The sequence below is a fragment of the Pteronotus mesoamericanus genome, unplaced genomic scaffold (genome assembly GCF_021234165.1).
Source record: "Pteronotus mesoamericanus isolate MK-2021 breed Mesoamerican mustached bat unplaced genomic scaffold, CSHL_Meso_final contig_263, whole genome shotgun sequence".
Classification (NCBI taxonomy): Eukaryota; Metazoa; Chordata; class Mammalia; order Chiroptera; family Mormoopidae; genus Pteronotus; species Pteronotus mesoamericanus.
Window position 1 is genome coordinate 12,413,857 of NW_026555112.1, and position 22,296 is coordinate 12,436,152.

The 22,296-nt window shown below is 34.5% G+C and overlaps 1 protein-coding gene across 1 annotated transcript; it reads left to right on the top strand.

Annotated features, from left to right (window-relative positions):
• The first annotated feature begins 10,773 nt into the window (after nucleotides 1-10,773).
• USP44 (ubiquitin specific peptidase 44) lies at nucleotides 10,774-21,508 on the top strand. The gene is made up of 5 exons (XM_054574477.1): nucleotides 10,774-12,204; nucleotides 13,602-13,797; nucleotides 16,021-16,129; nucleotides 19,695-19,900; nucleotides 21,312-21,508. Exons 1-5 carry the CDS (start codon nucleotides 10,774-10,776, stop codon nucleotides 21,506-21,508), a joined length of 2,139 nt encoding a protein of 712 aa, XP_054430452.1.
• The last annotated feature ends 788 nt before the right edge of the window (nucleotides 21,509-22,296 follow it).

Consider the following 22,296-nt stretch of genomic DNA (forward strand, 5'->3'; position numbering starts at 1 on the left):
GGAAATACGACTTTCGGTAGGCACTTGAATTTCTTATCTGTTAAGTAGCTGCTTGTGGGGTAAAAGTAGGGGGTGGTAACACTGAACCTGGAATTCCATTTCCAGTTGTCTGAAAAACCAGCATTTGGTGTAAACAAGGAAAAAGCCAAACATGATCAAACTCCGAAAGCCAAGCATGAGTTAAACATATGTTTATAGGATATTTAATAATCTCAGTGAGATTCAGTTGTCTTAAAAGAGATGAAAACTTTGTATTCTTAGAACCTTAATCTTTTTATTTTTAATTTAGTATCTCAGGATTTAAAAGAGATTGAATAACATTTTGGCTCATCTAGCTTCTCTTCCCCCTCTACTCTTTCTCTAGCTTTTTTGGTGTACTAGCCATTAATTTTGCAATGGATGGCAGATTTTTCAATCCAGTATTTATCATTATATACCATCCTTGTTGCAAATGAGAGAGATGCTGATAGGGAACAAATAGTTAATTGCATACATTGTAGAAAGTTGAAATGCTTAGATTGTGCATCAGTTTTGTTTTCATCCAAAATATTGTCCTAAATTTTTTAGCTTAAAAAATTAAGTGATAGGTGAATTTAGGTTTAGTATAATATAGAGTGATGCATTTTGCAATATTAAAAATGGAAAATCTGCCCTGGCTGGTGTGACTGAACGGATTGAGTGCTGGCCTGTGAACCAAAGGATGACGGCTGGATTCCCAGTCAGGGCACATGCCTGGGTTGCAGGTCAGATTCCCAGTAGGAGTCATGGGAGAGGAAACCACACATTGATGTTTCTCTCCCTCGCTTCCCCTCTTTAAAAATAAATACATTTTAAAAAATCTTTTTTAAAAAATGGAAAATCTGTTGACAATTTGGGTTAAATATTTGAAATGTATTGTTTCTACCTCATTGCCTTTACCCCTCTTTTTCACAGATTTTTCATTTTGTACTACAAAAAGAAAGGAATAAGTTTTCATATACATCGTACCAAATGTTTCCTCTACACACTTGGATCATATTGAGTATTGTAGCATTGGTGGTACATAAAAGGATTTTCTGCTCATTGGATTGTTTGAGGGTAGAATCTGACTGTAATTTGTTTGTATCCCTAGCACCTAACTGCTTAACATGGAGGAAAAAACCCTTGTCAATGTTTGTTAAATTGGCTTTTTCAATGGTACAGAGGTAGAAAGAAAGGCAACATTTTAGCTTCTTGGCAAGAGGAAGAGCAAACAAAAAACAAACCAAACAAAAAAGAAAAATGTGCTTTGAAGTATTTCTTCTTCCTGCAATGTTATGCAGAATAAACATAGTTTGTCCCATTGAGGGAGAGTAGAGAAAGGCTGGGACCACTGAAATGTGAGCCCAGTCGTTCTCTGGATTCAGTAATTGGAGACATTTTGCCATCAGGCCCAGCCTAATACAGGTGACAAGTAACTAAAATATAAGATTCTACAAATACTGGTTTTCTGGCAAAGACTGAGATTATTGTAAGAAGTACAATTAATTTTTTCAAAGCACTCTCAGACACCATAAAAATTTTATTGTAAAGAATTCAATTTTATATGCCATAGGAAAAAGCTGATTTATCTATAGTCCCAGAATATACTTGTTAGGCCAAGTTATGGATGCACTTGAACAATAGAGACTGTAGGCATTTTACACAAATAAACTATTTGAACACAATTTACTAGACCAATAATAGAATGTTCAATCTCTTTGTGAATGTTTTCCCCATTGTTTTGAAGTTAGTAGTAGTACGATGTATTAGTATGATGATGTGACACTACTGACAAATATTTTGGAACAAAATTGCCCATGAATGAAATGTTTGTCAGTAGTGATGTGTGAGGATATCAAATACAGTACTCTGGCAGCAGAAGTTGCTTTCCAGGAGCTTTTTCTTAGAACCCCATGAAATAGATTCAATCTCTGTGCTTCAGGAGAGGCATGTTAGAGACATGAAGAAGGCCCAGGGAAAAAAGGGTATTCTTTATTGTTTAATGAGGAGTTTCAAACAAGATCTCAGAAGGAAGAAAGAATAACTAGGACCTTTCTAGGGATAAAGGAAAGGAAATATATCATGATTGACAAGGAGAGTTATCAAAGCATGCAGTAGGCACAATAGCATACTTAAGAGGGAGCAGGGAAAGTTTGAGAGCCCATTGTGTTCATTTGTTCAATAATTTGTTAATTCAAAAATATTGAACCCTTTGTATGTTCCAGGTACCACGACCCTTGGCATTTTACAAATAATCTCTTACAAGGACAGAGCACTATAGTGTTTCCATGAAACAAATGGAAAATTGAATACAGCACATGATGTGGATAGGGTTTGCCCTGATTACTGTGGATAAAGTTGTTTTCATTCTTATCCAAATGCATGTAAAAATTGTGGTGGTTAGTAATTCCTAAGGTTTACTTCCTATTAAAATTGCCATTTCTTCCTATCTTTCATTATGGTAAACAAAAAATCTTTCAAATTTTAATAGCTTTTAGAAGATTTGCTTAGGTTATTTGGTACCATTAAAATAAAAATGTTTTGTTGCAAAAGTTATCTTTGTTAAAATAAAGATTCAACATACACCTACTCTTTAATATCTGTCCTTTGGGGAGGTCTTAGGGGTATTTTCTTTAAGGAGATAAAGATGGTTACTGTGACCCAGTTTTATTTATATAGTTTTTTTACTTTGTGCTTGGTGGTATTTGTTTTTTCTTTAATTGAAGTAGAATGTGTGTATTTATATAAAATGGGCACTCCCTTTTCCTATGAACCAATAGTTCATTCATGAACCAATAGTTCATTCATATCCCAGTTATCAAAAGCTTTAAAACAATTGAACTTATTTACAATATGGTCATTTGTATATAAAAATTTTAACAGAAGATGTGCAGGAAGTGACTGGTCATAGGTGAGAGTAAAAAAGCATATCTCATGCCACAATTTGAAGGCTCTTGCATGCCATGTTAATGAATTTACATTTATTTTGTGGTCAAGACTTTTAAACAATCCTTCAGTAATTATAAAACCATGCCTATAAGATACACTAGAAATGGTATAAAATATAAATGTTATATGGTGATTATCTGACTATGTATGAGCTATGAAAGGAGCAATAACATAGATAGTAATGTTATTTAATGTCTATTCAGATTTTAAAATATAGTTTAATTTTATTAAGACTATTATTAGCCATTTCCCTCATTCTGTGTCACTTTTTGAAGTAGTAATTTAGTATGAATTTAGCTTTTTATGTGTTTATTTTTCATGGTAACTTTCATAAAAAATACTTTTTAAAGCAAAAAATCTGAAAATTGTGCTACTAATTGCACTGATTACAAGATCTAGATTACTTTTGTATGATTGAGCTTTGGTACCTGACCTCGTGTAGGAACTTACAAGGTTTAAAACTATGTTTTACCTTTCCACGCTTTCTTTCTAAGTGTCTTCTTAAGAAACTGAGGTAGAAAGGGAGTGGCTTGCCAAAAAGATCATTACGTTGAAGATAACTAAAATTTATAATAGGATGTTAATTTTTGAAATAGCTAACCTAATTTTTTTCAGAGATTCTTGTAGATCATAGTAATATGTATATTTAGAGCATGACTATTTAAAAGGTCACTATTTCATGTGTATAATGTGTACTTTTTTGTCCAAATTTTTGAGGGGAAAAATAAAGATGCACATTACACATGGATAGTACTAATTCCATATCTATATAAATGTTTTTGATTCTTTTATTTATGCTTATGCATTAAAAGTATAACTCTAGAAAGCAATAGCAATATCAGTATGCAAAATAATATCCTGAAATATGATAATCAGTTTTGTTTCTAAACATAAGTAAATAAAAAATTGAATCAAAAATTAAGATGAAAGATTATTTTCCCTGAAAGTTTGGGCCAAAAAATATGGGTGCACATTATACAAGGGAGCATACTGTATATGACAAAATATGGTAATACCAAATTTCAAAGTAATCTACATTTAACTAAGGATGAGGAAGTACATATTAGTTTGCTTTTATATAAAATCTATTTTAGGTATCTGAAAGCATGTAGCATGGGACAAGGCACATGGTAGGCTCTGGTTAAGGATAAAGTATGATAATGACATCACAAAATATCAGGAAACTGTACCTTAACTGACCATGGAGGAAAAAGAACCACTTGGTTGAGGGTGAAGGGCAATTTTGGCCACTAGTGATCAATAACTTCCTATTCTTATTCACTGATGCAAATGTTATAAAGAGAACTGAAGTGAGACCTGTAATTGATACTAGTTGATTGACTGTGCTATAAATTTGGTACCCTGAAACAATATGGCTAATTAAACCTATAAGATCTTCATAAAGCCCTTATTTTTATTACTTTTTTATCCTCACCTGAGGACTTTTTTTTCCATTGCTTCTAGAGAGAGAGGAGGGGAGAGAGGGAAAAACATCTATGTGAGAGAGAAACATAGATAGGGTTGTCTCCCATACTCACCAGGACTAGGGATCTTAGGTGCCATGACCAAGGATGGAACCCGCAACCTATGTATGTGCCTTGACCAGGAATCAAACCCACAGCTTTTAGGTGATGGGACAACGCTCCAACCAGCCAAGCCACAATGACCAGCGCTATTTTCTTTTTATTAAAGTGATAAAAATGTTGAAATCTAGTCCTTCCTTGACCATAGAGAACATACCCAACAGTTAAGTGGCAGAATAAGGATGTGTATATATATACACAAACACAGGGATTCATATTTTGCACCACCCAAGTCCTTTAGGAAGTTAGAAGAAAAGAGGATTTTGTTGGTTGGTTGGTTGGTTGATTTTTTTAACTAGAAATGCTTTATGAAGAAGTTGGGCCTTGAAGGATAAATAAATTTTAAAAGATGGAGGTGAGGGAATCATGAAGATGAACTCAGAAAACTAGCTGCGGATGATTCTTTTTTGGCTGGAGTGCACAGAGAGATAAGAGAAAACAAAGAAGAAAGGTTGGAATCTGGAATCTTGAAAGCAAGACTGACACATGTATCATTTTTACTGCATGCAGAATTTGTCAAACTGCCATCATGATCAGCATTTTTTTAAAAAGTGAAATAGGATAGGAAATATTGGAATACATTATTCTTATAAGGATTGTTTGTGAAACTTTCATTCTAGGGGGTGTGTGTGTGTGTATGTGTGTGTGTGTGTGATGTGTATCACGCATTTACTAGAACCTGATGTAAAATTTCTTAGTCTGAGTCTTAGTTGAAGTTAAAAATCTACTACTTTATTGGACTATGGGGGAACAGAGAATTTTTAAGTACTAGAGTTAAATGTTTAAAGTCCTTTTTTGGTAGGATAGCACTATGGAGGAGAGTGAGAGTTCAGAAGATGGAAGACTAGTGTGGAGATTTCTGCTGTGCTTCAGGAATGATATAATAAAGTCCATAATGAGAATAGTAGTTCTGTAAATGGAAAGGAATAAAGACGTGGGGAGTGATAACCCTATATTCATTGGTGACAAGTAATGTGGGAAGGAAGATGTAAAAAGAAAATGAAACTTTAAAGATGTCTAGCCTGGGTACTTAAATAATATAATACAGCATTTTTAATAAGAGAATATTGAAAAAGAAGGTAATTCTGTGAAAGCAAGATGTATTTAGTAAGCTCAGTTTGAAGTGTATCTGAGACTGATTAAGAAAGGTTAGGGCTAAGGATAAAGTCTTGGTAGTGAGCTATCCAGATATGATTTTTGAAGTAAGTTAATTATGACAAGTGATTTGAAAAACCATTATATTAGGTCAGAAAAGTATTGCTACATGTTCAAACCTGGATTTATACTGCAATGAGTAAATAAAGATTTATGTCAGAATTCTCACTGGGTGGTAACTATTAGCAATTTTGTGCTGTTGAACTTTAATAGGTTAAATATGTTACCTGTGATCTTACTTGATTTTTGTGTGTGATGTAAATTTTTGACTAAAAATACCATGTAGAGTTAGATTTTACACATTTTTTTTCTTCCAGTCATTTTAGCTTTCTATTTTATAATTGCTTTAAGGATATGCTAACTCAGTAAGTTCAATAGTTATTTTCTTCAACTTTAGAAATTTGCTGAAGGGAATTTTGAAAATAAAAATGTTCATTTATATGACATGAAAAGCTTGAACAGCTTGAATAGTTTTTTTAAGAATTAAAAATTTTTAATTCTCTTTAATGAGTGAAAAATGACAAAAAAAGAAGCTTTCAGAATATGTATAAGTCATCTGTCTTTAAAATAAAGATTAGTATATTTGGTTTTTTAAAAAGCCATTTCATAGCTATTAATTGGAATTTAAAGTTTGAGACTTTTTTTAAGTATATGAGAAAATGTTAAAATAATTTTAATATATATAGTTTTCATTCAAAATATCTTGAGCCATGGCTGGTGTGGCTCAGTGGATTGAGCGCTGGCCTGCAGACTGAAAGGTCACTGGTTCAATTCCCAGTCAGGGCGTATGCCTGGGTTTTGTGCCAGGTCCCTGGATGGGGGCATGCAAGAGGCAACCAATCGATGTATCTCTCACACATCAATGTTCCCTCCGTCTCTTTCTCCCTCCTTTCCCTTCCTCTAAAAATAAGTAAATAAAATATTTTTCAAAAAGAAAACAAAATATTTTGACTATTTTTATGTTGCTGTTACATGTAGGTATAGGTGATATTTTATCAGAGTCTGTATAGGGGATACAAAAATGTTCTATTATCTCTCTTTACAGTGAGTATATTGCCAAAATCACATACCTAGTCAGCTAGAGCCTGAGTTAGTATTCTCAGCAGTGGATTAGCAAATGAAAAAAAGTGCTCTGAACTCTATAGAGGAAAATGGAAAAAGTGTAAAGAAAATACTCTGACACACCCCCTGCCCCCTTTTTCTTCCAAGCTTGTCAATATTTGTATATGTGATGAAGCCCCTTTGGAGATATCCTAGTGACTGTCTCTGAGCTTTGGCTCCAAGCAACAGAGCGAACTGGAGATCTTTGGTGCCAGCAAACCTGCTTCTCTAGCTTTTTCCTGCTTTCCTCCCTGTCCTTCACTTGCCTGTCCATCCTCTACTGAATTCTTTCATAAGTAGACAGGGTAAGTGGGCCCCTACTCTAAAATATTAATCTCCTGATCTGTCATTACACCATTCTGGTTTCACTTCTTCGGATTTTTAAAAAGACTTTATTTTTGAGAGACCTCCTTTTAAAATGCAAATACCCCTGGGAGAGGTCAGACCTTAATTCTCAGCTAAGGTCTTAATTATCAGCACCTTAGCTGAGCTTTAGGACACATTTGACTGAGAAGGAACCCTTGACTAAAAGTGATAACACTATAAGAAATTAACATAACATTATTATCATTATTGTTAGTGTTATTGGTGACCATTAAGATGTACTGAGGGGCATATTATTTAGTGCCAGGAATTGTTCTAAGTGCTTTGCAAATACAAGTTTCTCTGACCCCTCAACAATCTTATTGGTGTTAATATCACTGTTATTTTCCAAATAAGAAAACTGAGGAATATGGAGCATAAATAATTTGTCTAGGTCACATAGTAAACACAGCCAAGTGTTAAACTCAGGCATTTGGATTCCAGAGTGTGCTCCCTAACCATTTGCTATGATGCTGCTCTCCTGCTGTGTTGCCTGTCAGAGAGATGGCATCTGATCAACATTCCACACTTTTCACAATTTTGCATTGAATGGAATCATGCTATTCAATTATAAGCCACTTGCTATTGAAGGCCAGGGACATTGCCATCATCTAAATAGACATTTTTAGTAACAAATACAATGAAGTAGGCAAATTCCTTGTAACCAAGGGAATTTATTAGCAGAATATAGAGAAGGAATTAGAGGCTAGAGTATAGTTTAGCACATGCATAGCATTATCTTTCCTACTTAAAACTTATTATAGAAGTATCATGATTATTATTTTTGAAAATTTGAAAATATGGATTAATAAAAAGAAAATAACTTGCAGTCCCACTACCAGAGATAAAACCAGAATATGTATATATTAGTATTTTTAATATGTATATATTAATATTTTAAAAATATTTTTATATGTATATAAAATATTTCTAGGTTTTTTCTTTTGATTCTTCTTTTCTGAACATTGTTCAAAGTGTTGACTCATACCACCTCTTTAAAGTTTTAGAATGAAATAACTTTCTTTGAGTGAAAATAAACAATATTTCCCTCTTCATCGTTTCAGATAGTTAAATAATTATTATCTGACTTGCCAGAAACAATTGTTTAACTAAATTATCTCTGCATTCTTTGTATGATCCCTTTTAAAATAAAAGTAGATAGAAGAGAGCCTTAGAGTCTTCTCTTAATCTCTATATTGAATCATTTTTTTTTAAAATATCAGTTTTTTCAACCAATATTTGTTTAGCACTGATATATCTTGGTTCACATCTTTGCTTCAACACTGCTACAGCTCTAATTTCCTTATAATTTCTGGAGTGGAAGAATCTCTTTTAATCACCTGTCCCTCTAGATATGCTACTATCTGATCATGTGATTCTCCTCTACAGAATTCTCAGTGGCTTTTTATTGTCTATAGGTCCTGGAAGCAGACCTGGGGATTATTGGGGAAGGGAATTCCCAAGGTTACAAGGAACCAGTGAGTGGGTCTAAAAGGCAGTTTGGGGATATGTGCAGGTTCCAGGTGGCCACATACCCTTGACTACTGACTTCACCTAATGTGCTAGGGCCAGAGCAGGGGCCCTCTGAAATGTCAGGTCTAGACCCTGATTGTCTGAGTCTAAAGGCAAAGTGTGCAGCTGCTGTGTGGAGAATAAGCATTTGATGGCAGCAAGTATCAAAGCTGGGAGACTGTTTAGGAGCATCATTGCAGTAATTCAGGTGAGAGCCATTTATAGCATGGACTACCTGGTAGTAGTAGAGGTAATAAGTAGTCATATTCTAGATAGATTTTGAAGGTAGAGCCAACCATTTTTCATGAACGATTGGTGTGGGGAGAGTAAAAGAGAAGTCAAGGATGACTGCAAGATTTTTAGCCTGAGTACTTGGAAACATTTTAGATAGTGGAGCATGTTAGTCACTGAGGTCTTGGTTTTGCCATTAGCAACTATTGTTGAATGTTAGGAGTTCTAATAAAATACTCTATTTGACCAGATTTTGGACCTCAGGAAATTTTTAGGGAAAAATAGTAAACTTAAAATGTGTACACATGTGAATATTGGACTGGTCAGTCTTAAGTCCATATTCAGGGATACCCTATATGTAAAAGTTAAGAAAAGATGTGGAAAGAAACCAAAAATCAACTTTACCTTTGCATTTTTCTTAGGTCTCTAGAGATGGCACCCACAAGTACCATTGAAATTTATATTGTCTTGCTGCCCTAAAAAAATGAAAGCATTGATCATGCTACATATAATATTCTGAGTGTTTTATAACTAGGTTTCCACCTGTAACCAGAAATTTGTGTTCAATTTATGTTAAATCAATGAAGAAGATGTCTTGTGATCCCAACTTTTAACTAGATTTCAATTCACTATTTTTAGGTACTTGTAGCAGAAGTATTCCTGACTTTTTCTGATAAAGGAACAAGTTTCAATGTCAAAATCCTATAGGTTTTGTTTGTATTGTTTTATTATGTTGTCTTTGTGTGGGTGTGTCTGTGTGGGTATATTTGTGTGTTTGATTTTTAGCATAAGATTGTAATTCCGCATAAAGCTTAGACCTACCAGAATGTAAGTTTATTATATTGTTGTCCACTTTGTATTTTTCCCTTTTCTATTTATTTGCTTACATGTTCTTGCACATTCCTGAGAGTCTTTCAAACACAAAGGCAGTCCCTTCTGTCTTTCTCTGTTCCTAAGGCAAACTGTCAAGTCTATAAAATCAGAGTAGGTTATAGAGCCACAAAATAAAGGTCATTATTGATTTACTAATGTAAAGCCAAAAATAAAAAGGTAATTTAGTAAAATATTAAATATAACTTATTTAAATAAACAAAAGACAATATTAAGATTTATTCACTATAGCTACCATTATAGCTACAATTAATTGAGGATTTACTATGTGTCAGGTGTCTCATTATTTCAATTCTTCTACAATTCGAGGTTGGTATGATTTTCCCTGTTTTACAGATGAAGTTTAGAGAAGTTAAAATATTTGCTCAAATCAGACATATGATGGTATGTGGCAGAGGTAGAATTCAAACCTAAATTTTTCTGTTTAAAACTCATGTTTTTAAAGTAGGAGTATGATTTAGTAGTTCCACATAGAGTTCTCAGAATGTAGATATTAGTGAGATATATTTTGGTCTTGCCAGTCCCAATTTTAACCTGACCTCACACTATTGGGTAAAAGGGATGGGTTCTAGTTCAGTGAAAAGTGGTCACTACCTATTCTTTACCAGTAGATGGTGGCAGAAAATTTAAAAAGTTTTTAAAGTAAACCCCCTCTACTTTACTAAAGTTTAAAGGAAACCTCCTTTACTTTACTAAAAGAAAGTAAAATGAAGTATATGTTCTTTCAGAGTAAGGTGGATGAGAAATTAGAGAAGTCTACAGCAAAGGAAATGTGAGAACTGCCAATGGTATTATGACAGGCAGCCCAGAAATTGAGCAGAGGAAGCAAATTTATAAAAATTATCCCTGAAAAAATACTTTATAAAAGAGAAAACTATTGGCTTGTTTTTATTTTATTAAAATTGACAGTGTTCTGCTTCGTTTTCAGATGCTTCACGCATGAACAGAGACTTACTTGGATTATGTGCTTCTCAGCTAGACTAAACAAATGCTAACAATGGATAAGTGCAAACACATTGGGCAGTTGCACCTTGCTCAAGACCATTCCATTCTCAACCCTCAGAAGTGGCATTGTGTGGACTGCAATACAACTGAGTCGATCTGGGCTTGCCTTAGCTGTTCCCACGTCGCCTGTGGAAGATATATTGAAGAACATGCACTCAAGCACTTTCAAGAAAGCAGTCATCCTGCCGCACTAGAGGTGAATGATATGTATGTTTTTTGTTACCTTTGTGATGATTATGTTCTTAATGATAATGCAAGTGGAGACCTGAAGTTACTACGAAGTACATTAAGTGCAATCAAAAGTCAAAATTATCACTACACCACTCGTAGTGGAAGGGTTTTACGATCTATGAGTATAAGTGATGATTCTTATTTCTTGCATGATGGTGCCCAATCTCAGCTTCGAAATGAAAATCAAATGTATACTGCTCTTTGGCACAGGAGAAGGATCCTACTGGGTAAAAGTTTTCGAATTTGGTTTGAACAGTCACCCATTGGAAGAAAAAGGCAAGAAGAACAATTTCAGGAAAAAACAGAAAAAAGAGAAGTTAAGAAAAGACGGCAAGAATTAGAGCATCAAGTTAAAGCAGAACTGGAAAATACGCCTCCGAGAAAGAGTCTACGTTTGCAAGGTCTACCTCTGTCCACATTAGAAATAGTTCCTATTCAAGAACCTCTACAAATGCCAGCATCGCCAGCATCACCAGCAAAAGATAAAGTGTTATCTACCTCAGAAGATGTAAGATTGAAAAAAAACAGTGACCCCTCAATTAAACAAAGGCCAACTGTAACTCCTGGTGTAACAGGATTAAGAAATTTGGGAAATACTTGCTATATGAATTCTGTTCTTCAAGTATTGAGTCATTTACTTATTTTTCGACAATGTTTTTTAAAACTTGATCTGAACCAATGGCTGTCTGTGACAGCTAATGAAAAGACAAGATCATCTTATAAGCATCTGCCAGTCGCAGATGCAGTATATCAAATGAATGAATGCCAAGAAAATGATATAAGCTCTGTTTACTCCAGACACCTAAGTTTATCATCCAGACTAAGTGGTGGAACATCAAAGGGTAGAAAGATGGAACTTATTCAACCAAGGGAGTCAAGTTCACCATATATTTCTCTCTGTCATGAATTGCATACTTTGTTCCAAGTCATGTGGTCTGGAAAGTGGACCTTGGTCTCACCATTTGCTATGCTACACTCAGTGTGGAGACTGATTCCTGCTTTTCGTGGTTATGCCCAACAAGATGCTCAGGAATTTCTTTGTGAACTTTTGGATAAAGTACAACATGAACTAGAGACAACTGGTACCAGGTTATTAGCTCTCATCCCCACTTCTCAAAGGAAACTTATCAAACAGGTTTTGAATGTTGTGAATAACATTTTTCATGGACAACTTGTTAGTCAGGTATGAATTTTTTAAAATATCATTTTCATTATGGGGACTTTGAAGAGTGAAGCCTAAAATAATGCACATTCTGTTTGTCTAGTGTGTTAGAGCTAATACTGTTTCCAGGTCAAAATAGATCACTTTCACAAATATGTAAAAGTCATGTAAAATATGTAAAAAAAAAATCTCACTTATTTACAGTTTCCTTCATAAATCATTGGAAGTAGTTTTTTATCTATCATGTGAAAGCTTTTCTTTTGTGGAGAGAGAAAGTTAGGAAATAGAGCGTCTTAAGTTAACCATTTTATTATATTCATTCTCTGAGAGATTGAAAAAAGGAGGGTTTAATACAATAGGGAACAAATTTGAAGATACTGATGTTCAGGCATCCAACTGTATTTCAAATTATCTGTATTCAATTATTTTCAGTGTTTGTTGGCATTAAATCTTGCTGAATTCTTCACTTTTTGATATTATTATTCTTTCTCTTTCTAATTACTCTATTTCCTATATAAGTTGTTAGAACTGCCTATGTTCTTTGTGCTTTCTATACAGGGTCTGGGAGAAGTAACACCTGCTTGAGTGTGGTTGGTAGGGTAATAATATAGTTGTAATAATTTATAGTTTTAATTTGAACATTTCACCTAAGATGTCATATGGTGTGCTTGAGTGTGATATTTTTATATTACAGAATTATATGCTTATGATTTTATAATAACAGATTTTGTAATAAAAAAGGGTATTATTTGTGCTGGAACCTATATTTTGGTGAGGATTTTAATGTAGTGATGTTTGCTTTAAGTGAGAGTATGACCTCATTATTTGTCCTATTACTAGCTTTTGAAGTTCAGTTGGTAGGGCTTCAAAATCTCTGCATACCTCTGCATATAAAACTCTGTATATGAAAATAGGCTAAATAGTATTTTACTTGTATCATGATTAAGAGGTTATAAGGATTTGGGGAGAGAAAATCAACTAGTGAAAGATGAGGAAGGAAAAAGGGCAAAGAACTGCAGATCTAATGATCTAAACACATTAAATTAAATGCATATAAATATGTATCATACATACACATACACATAATGTATGTCTGATTAAATGAGTCGACAGTTTATTTTTTTACCTAAATTCAGATTTCGCTAAAATCCTTGGAGCTTTTTGAATGCTTAGTAGTTAAAGTCCACCAATGGGTAATGGTTAGTTTAATGACAGTCTTTTGGAAGGAAAAATTATAATAATAAAAAATTGCCTGAAAATAATTTAAAGCAGATTATTCAGAATTCTGATATTGCATTTTTAGAAGAAAAGCTTTTTTTATTGGCAGTGACTTCTAATGAAAGGGGTAAATGTTTTGACAGGAGGATTGTAAGCTGGAACTAGTATTTTTAAGCTGAAACTAGTATTTTTATTTGCAGGTTACATGTCTTGCATGTGACAATAAATCAAATACCATAGAACCTTTCTGGGACTTGTCACTGGAATTCCCTGAAAGATACCAATGCAATGGAAAAGATATTGCTTCTCAGCCATGCCTGGTTACTGAAATGTTGGCCAAATTCACAGAAACAGAAGCTTTAGAGGGAAAAATCTATGTATGTGACCAGTGTAACTGTAAGTAGAAACTCTATATTCTCCTTGCTTTTCTAAGATTAGCAAAGAGAAACACAAATGAAAGGAAGGTAGAAAAAATTCCTTAAATAGCAGTTATGGAAATAGATTCATAAAATTAAAAAGATTCAATTTAATATGTGAGGCAGAATTACATAGCAAAGAGGAACAGTAAAAGGAAAGCATGTTATTTAGCACTGAAAGAAACATTTGCTTTAAGTCTTTTTGCTACTTACCAAAACATTGATATAGATAATACATGTGTGTATATACAATACCTATGTAATAGATAATAAATTGTTGAACTTCTGCTGTAGAGACTGGCTTCCTAAAAACAAAGATTTATTTTAAAAACATCTATCTTTTCTATACTCGTGATTGTTCTAGTTGCTATGGATAGAGGTAAGACACTTTTAAGGTGCTCACATACCTAATGGAGGAAACAGGTAGACAATTAAGATCTACTATAGTACTGTCTCTAATAGAGGTGGGCACAGGCACCCAACCCTGGGAGATAAAAGAACCATTTCAGTTAAAGGGAAGCATTATCTTTCAGGGGAATGGTGTATAAAAGCACATCAAATCTATTGTGTCTTTATCTGGTGTCTATCTTCTCTATCAATGTGTACATGGCATTTTAGTGTTTATATTTTCAGATATTCTCCATAATTTTCACATCTGAAAAAAATGATTATAGGACTATAGATACAAAACTTCAAAGGTAATATAAAGGACACATTGGATGATCTAGCATTGAAGAAATATCACATCAATTGGTGATTTTATAAAACCACATATACTAACGTTTTCTGAGTGCTTCTAATATAAACAGTTAATAAGGAACCTAAGATTTATATGGTTAGAGAAAAAAATAAATCTTTATCAAATTTGTACAATGATATATACTTTTTTCTTGGATATAAATGTGAGTGGTCCTAGATGCTTTCATCACCAAATCTGGGAGTAGAATGCTATTATGAATGAATGCAGAAAATGGTTTTGCTTTTTAAATATTTTATTTATTTATCTTTTTAGAAGGAGGGGGAGGGAGGGAGAGAGGGAGAGAAACAAAGATTTGTGAGAGATATATCAGTCAGTTGCCTCTTGCACACCCCCAACTGGGGGCCTGGTCCACAACCCAGGCATGTGCCCTGACTGGAATTGGAACTGGCAACATTTCAGTTTGCAGGCCAGCACCCGATCCACTAAGCCCCACCAACCAGGGCCAGAATATGGTTTTATAATACGTTTATGTGTCTTTGCTGGGACTACCATGTAAAGGCCTAAAAAAAGTTGCTTTAATACATAAAAGCAAATGATTAAAATTGTAAGTCAAGGAGTTGACATCCTTGTATAGCTACACTTGGATCATATATTCTGGGAGATGATCCATATGTAGATCCAGGACATTCAGCAGCAGCTGGATAATACCTGATCTCAGGGGCAGGGACTCTGAAGGAAAGGCTTCTGGTGACAAGTGGAGCTGGCTTAGAGGACAGTTTTACGGTGGACTGATTCCACTTCCTACATGAAAAGCAGGTGTTGCTATGGCTAGAGTTAGAGTTGGTATGCAGGACAGTTCCTGGGTATTAAGAGCAAATTTTGGAAACCAGTATTCCAGCCAGAGGCTGTAGGACACAATCTCTAGGTCAGCCTCTGGAAAAGCAGAGGGGACAACAAAAAGAACCCTAAGTTCCATTCATTTAAGGTCTGGTACTAAAATAGCAAAACCAAGACCCTGAGGGAGGCCTCAGCTGCAGAGGTAATGAAGGCCTGCCTTCTCAGGGGTGGGCAGGGGTATTCTGGGCAGTAAGGACCCATGTCCTCTAGTATCTTAGTAATCTTCATTCAAAGAACCATGAGTCTGTTTTTAAATCAAGAGTTTAGGAAGAGTATATTAAAGTCTGTTTAAGGAGAGTTTTAACTTTTCCTATTTGGCATAGCCAAATCCATTTTAAAATATTATAGCACTATATCATTCTGTTGCCTTATTTACAAGATTATATGAAATCAATTACTTGTTTACAAGTCTGTCTGCCTTGACCAACTCATAAGTTGTTTTATTTTTTAATTGTACTTTGTTTCTTGAGTGCAAGGCACGTCTTTATCTTTAGCATAGTACAATGTCTATAATACAGTACATGTCTTTGTGGTAATGCATGATAAAGTTTACTCAGCTTTTCCTTGTTTCCTTAAATTTTGTTTTCATTCTCTTTGATATTGCAGCAAAGCGTAGAAGGTTTTCTTCAAAACCAGTTGTACTCACAGAAGCCCAAAAACAGCTTATGATTTGCCACCTACCTCAAATTCTCAGACTACATCTCAAACGATTCAGGTCGGTGGTGGTAATGGTGGTGGTGGTGGTGGTGGTAGTAGTAGTAGCAGCAGCCGCCTACTAACTGTATACTTACAACTTATCATTTCTTATTCTTATGGTAATTCAGAACTTAACACTTGATGAATTAAATTTTAATACTCTATATGTGGCCAGTCGATGACTTACATCTACTTTTGTCTTTTAAGGGGAAAAAAAAGTCTGTCATTGCCTCTGGCCTTGACCAGTGGACACCATATTTAATAACTAACTTGATTAGCTTCCCTTGTAGAATGCATTGCTGATCAGCAGACCCCTTCACATTTTGGTTGGCTAAGTAAATATTATTCTCCTTATAAGTTTCTGCTTATATTGTTTAATATTCAGCATATTTTATTAAAATTTATTTTTAGACAGAGGGGAAAGGGAGGAAAAACATCAATGTAGGGTTGCCTCTTGCACGCCCCTTATTGGGGACCTGGCCTGCAACCCAGACATGTGCCTTGACTGAGAATTGAACTGGTGACCGACCCTTTGGTTCGCAGGCCAGCACTCAATCCACTGAGCCACACCAGCCAGGGCTATTCAGCATATTTTAGATATAAAATTTTTTAAATTTATAACTTAGAGTACTTGGCTCAACTGAACAAAGGTACAGCAGTTTAATTTCAAAGGAGTTAAAAACAAAAACAAACTTCAAAAATATATTTAGTCAGGAGAATAAGTTGGCAAATCTGTTTAATCAAAGCATATGCTTTCATACATTGCAATAACCATGTTAATTTGAGAGTTTACTCTTCTCTTAAGGAATGAGAAGTACTTCATGTACTATGCTTTGGAAACTATTGAAACTGTGGTTTAATTTTTTAACAGTTAAAGGAGTATGTCTTAAAAATATTTCAGACATTACAGAAGTTAAAGTAAAAACCCGAAGTAAAATTACCTTTCTTCTCAGTCCCACTTCCCAGAGATAATCACTGTTAACTTTACTCAGTTATTTAAGTTAGGTATAGTCAGAAAACATCATGTGAGTGCTTTTTAATTTAAAACATTCTCTATTCTTTGAGGAATATAAAGTAGGACCCTTTTCACTAGAAGATTACGGTTAAGACATGCACAGAAATAATGATGAAATAGAAATACTAAATATCACAAACTATAAACAAACTGATTAATCTGAGACTTGGAGGAGGGAGTTAGCCGATATCTAAATGTTCCAAAGCCTAATGACATAAGGGATTTACATCATTCACATCTCAGTTCATATGCCATCTGTTTAGAACTTCCCTGCTCATTCTATTTAAAAGTAGGACCACCCAACCTTCAGTATCACATTACCCTATGTTGGGTAATGTTGAGAGCCACTGTCTGCAATTAGTAGTTTACTTATTTCTCTCCCTCTGCCAGAGGAACAAGCTCTGCACATAGTAGATGCCCAAAAATATTTAAGTGAATGAATGGGGTGCGCACAGGAGGAGAAGCAACATGAACAAAGGTACGGAGGAAGCAATAGGGACAGGTATGCAACAAAAGGTGTAGTGGAAGGTCAGGTGAGACCTACCATTGTGTGTTAAATCAAGTAGAATGAAAACAGGAAGATTGGGTAGGAAGTTAATACTGTATTTCAGGTTCAGGTAACAAGGGTCAGGGAGCATTGAGAAGTAAGAACATACACAAGATTATGTAAAAAACAGAATTGAAAGGATTTAAATTTTTGCTATGTAAACTGACACTTAAATGGCTACTATAAACTGTTGAAGAACTCCTGTTCTTCATAATTGCTATTTATTCTGGCATTTGAAACTTCCCTTAGTAGAAACCTTTTTGACTCTATTTCCTCCTAGCTTCTGCCCAAAACATGTTTAATCCTTCACGCCTTGATTTATCTGATTCAGAGACTTTTGTTCACACTGCTTTTATTCCCACATTTATCTTTTTCCTTATCTATTAAAAAAGTACTATTGTATTTGCCAGTGTATGAAATATATAGGGTAAATAAAAGACAAAAGGGAGAACGGGACGTGAGAGGGGCACGCAGGAACTCTTTGAAGAAACATTAAGAAAGAGAATATTTCTAATAGCTTAGAAGTACCCTGTGTGCACCTCCTAGTCTTGTTCTTTTGCTCTCTCCTCAGAAGTAAACCATGATGAATTTTGGGTAAATTATTATCTGGTTGTCATTTTACTGTACTTCAGCAGAAAAAACTGGATACCCAATTTATCAATAGGAATGAGTATTTTCTATTTAGATGGCTTACAAGTGTTTATTTAGCATGATTAAATAATAAAAGGTTTGAATTTTATGGTGAAGTAAAAATGATAGGAACATCTCATGTTAAGTAGGTCCCATTATTTTATGTGTTGCTCCTCCATCTTCATTCAAGTTAAAGGTGCACTGGATATAGGATCTTTCATACAGTCCATGAAGAAGGAGTGGGATATGACTCCTAGTCCAGCACATAATATAATGTGCAAGTCTTACTTTTAGCTCCATGCCATTTTAACATTGTACTAAGAAGCATTTTCACATTTTTCCTTCATAAACTTCTCTATATTCCTTTTGTCCTTCTGTACCTGCTATCGTCTTAATTTCATGTTTTATTTAGCACTTTAATACTGTCATTTTCATTGAAGTTTGTCTTTTCTCTGTTCAGCACCGCCCTAAATGGATTATAACCTCTTGGAAGAACTACCATATAGTATTACATTATTTTCCCCCGTAACACCAGCTCATACTATGTATGTGACAAAACTGTTGCTTGCCATGCAACTTAGACCCAGTACTATGAAGCATGATCACATTGAGAAAATGACAGCACAGGGCCATTATTTGTCTTTTGTTACTAATGGATATTATGCTGAGTAACACACAGAGAAGGGTCACAGATCCTGTTTTTTTTTTTTCTTATATTATGAAATTAGAGGTGCCCTGTTTAATTTAGTTATGCTTTTTCTCCATACCTGGCCAAGTAAGGTACAGATTATATTTTCCAGGAACAAATCCTAGCTTCTGAGATACCCTCCTCATGCTGTGTGATAAGACAGTGAAGAATTAAAAATTCTTTGGTAACTTGAATTTATATTAGAAAGTGGAAAATGTCATAGGGCCATAATTTTCTTTTCTGAAAGTTAATATTCTTCCTATATTATCATCTAATTACAGACGGCAACTATTTTAAAACCTAATTGGATCTGTTTAGTAAGTAAGCATACACACACATATGTATATATATAAATTTATATATATATATATATATATTTCTTTTATTTATTGATTTGAGAGAGAGAGAGAGGGAGAGAGGACCATTCATACATTCATTGGTTGTTTCTTGTATGTGCCCTGACTGGGGATCTAACCCTCAACCTTGGCCTATCAGGACGATGCTCTAATCAGCGGAGCTACCTGGTCAAAGCTGGATTCTCTCATTTATAACCAACTTCAGCATTGAAAAGATTTTGTTTATGTTATTTACTATATGTTAGTCTTTGTATCGCACAGAGGCTTTTCTTTTTTTTAACTATTTGAACCTAGTACCTGGTTATTTCCCTTGATTTTGTTAATGGTTTTACCCTGGTTTGTTCACAGATGGTCAGGACGTAATAACCGGGAGAAGATTGGTGTTCATGTTGACTTTAAAGAAATCTTAAACATGGAGCCCTACTGCTGCAGGGAGTCCATGCAGTCCCTCAGACCAGAATGTTTTATCTATGACTTATCTGCTGTAGTAATGCACCATGGGAAAGAATTTGGCTCAGGACACTACACTGCCTACTGCTATAATTCTGAAGGAGGTATAGATGGGGAAAAGTATTTTGTCTTGGGTTAGACTTGGCAGCTGGAGTTTAGGCTCTAGTGATTTCTAAATTCACCACTAAATCATCATAAGCAAAGCCACTTGATCTCTTGGTTTCTTTCAGGATGAATGCGTCTGCATTATTGCTTATAGAAAATAACCGAAAGTCTGTGCAGAAAATGGGGTATTTTCTGTGGAACTGAAGTAGTTTTGACTTCTAAGGGCTGTAGGGATAGGATAATAAAGATGGTCTCATTAATTATGTGTCAAAGAGTGTACTATCTTTTCTTAAAAACATTTCTAAGAGCAGGCCCTCTGCTTACTGGTTTAATGCATTTATTTTTGTTAAAGAACAAAGCATGTAATAAGCTCAGGGGTCACAGGCATTTGGAACCAACTTTGAGTTCAGGTTATAAAACTCATTTGACTTTACTGGTCAAAAGGGAATGAATTTAGATTTCACATTTTTATTTCCCCTTTCCCTACCTACTGTTAAACAAAGAATGAACCCCACCTCCCCATGTCTGTTTGTCTCCCCCAACACACACATATAAAAAGGAAAAGAGGAGTAAGTTGCATACTATTTGCTTTATAGTATGACAAGCAAAAAAAACATTAACTGGTAAGATTATACCAGGAATTAAAGATCATGTCAAATAAACACATCAGAAACTTTAAGTTACTTCTAGGGTGAAGGCAGGTAATTCTGGAGTAAATACTGCCTAGGCTGTATTTCCTATTAAATGAATTGGCCAGACAATCACTTTCTCTTCAAAAATAGCTCAACTCAATCTAAGTGTCCATTGATAGATGAAAGGGTAAAGATGTACATAAATACAATGGAATATTACACAGCCATAAAAAAGAATGAAAGCTTGCCATTTGCAACAAAATGGACAGACCTAGACAGTGCTATGCTAGGTGAAGTAAGTCAAAGACAGACAAGTACCATAAGATTTTACTTACACCTATATCTATGGGATGTAAAAAAAGGAACAGACAAAACAAATTCAGATACAAAGAACAAATCACTGTCTCCCACATAGAATGGGGTTTCAGGGCGGGGAATGAAAAAAGACAGAGATTATGAAGTACAAGTTGCCAGTTATGAATAGTCACAGGGATGTAAAGTACAGCATAGGGAATATAGTGAATAATATTGTAATTACTGTATATGGTGCCAGATGGGTCCTAGACTTACCAGGCTATCACTCTGTAAGGTATATAAATGTCTAATAACTGTGTTGTACACCTGCAACTAATATTGTATGTCAACTATAATTGAAAAATAAATTTAAAAAGTTAACTCTCACTGAAACTGATGCTTCTAAATCTGTATTTTAATTTACACTAGAAATTTCTAATGTTCCTTTATAAACGTTAAGGTATATTTCTGTGCTTCACTCTAGGGTTCTGGGTACACTGCAATGATTCCAAGCTAAGCATGTGCACTATGGATGAAGTATGCAAAGCCCAAGCTTATATCTTGTTTTATACCCAGCAAGTTACTGAGAATGGACATGCTAAACTCTTGTCTCCAGAACTCCTGTCTGGTATCCTACCTCCTACTGAAGAAGCTGAGACCTCTAATGAAATGCCTAGTTAATCCAAAGACAGTGGAGCTTCTTGCGATTTATACATGTATTTTCTCACAAGGCTGACTTACAATTTTGAACCTCATTTTTATTTTTTTACTTAATCAGTACATACTATGTTTATACATTTTCTAACTATGCCTTTTTACAGAGAGAAAGCATAAACACATGTATACCAATGACATCAGGTAACAACTTTTTTCAAGTACTTGGGAGTTTTAAGTTTTTAGTGTTTACCTCAGACTGGTGTTCTTTTATATTTAGTTTTAATTGGCTCAAATCATGAATTTGTGCAATCTTATACTGAAAGTTCAGGTGGCATTTTATACGTTTATCTTTTGCATCTATTTTCTATACAAATTTTTATTCGATGGAAAATTACACATTTCCTTTACTAAAATCTTATCCCCCAAAAGTCATTTCTTTCAGGCCATTTGTATATTGAAGCTACCTTTGCCCCTTGAAGGAAGTTAAACTACCACTTTCAAAGAGAAATATCAAGGCATCATCTAAATACTCATCAATCACATTCATTGATATTTCTGAGGCTTTGTGTTACTGGGCTCAGAAGACGTTGTTAATGAAGTTCATTTTTTTTTCCAAAAATTCATTTTTAATAATTGTTCTTCATTTGGCATAGTCAAACTATACAATATTAATATGTTAAATGACTTCAGTACTATGGACATGAAAACAATGATGGTTTGGATGTATAATGACTTGTCTGGCAGCAAATTGGTTTGTCCTGATTCTAATAAAATATTCATATCAAAAATCTGAATTTACCAGTGTATTACAC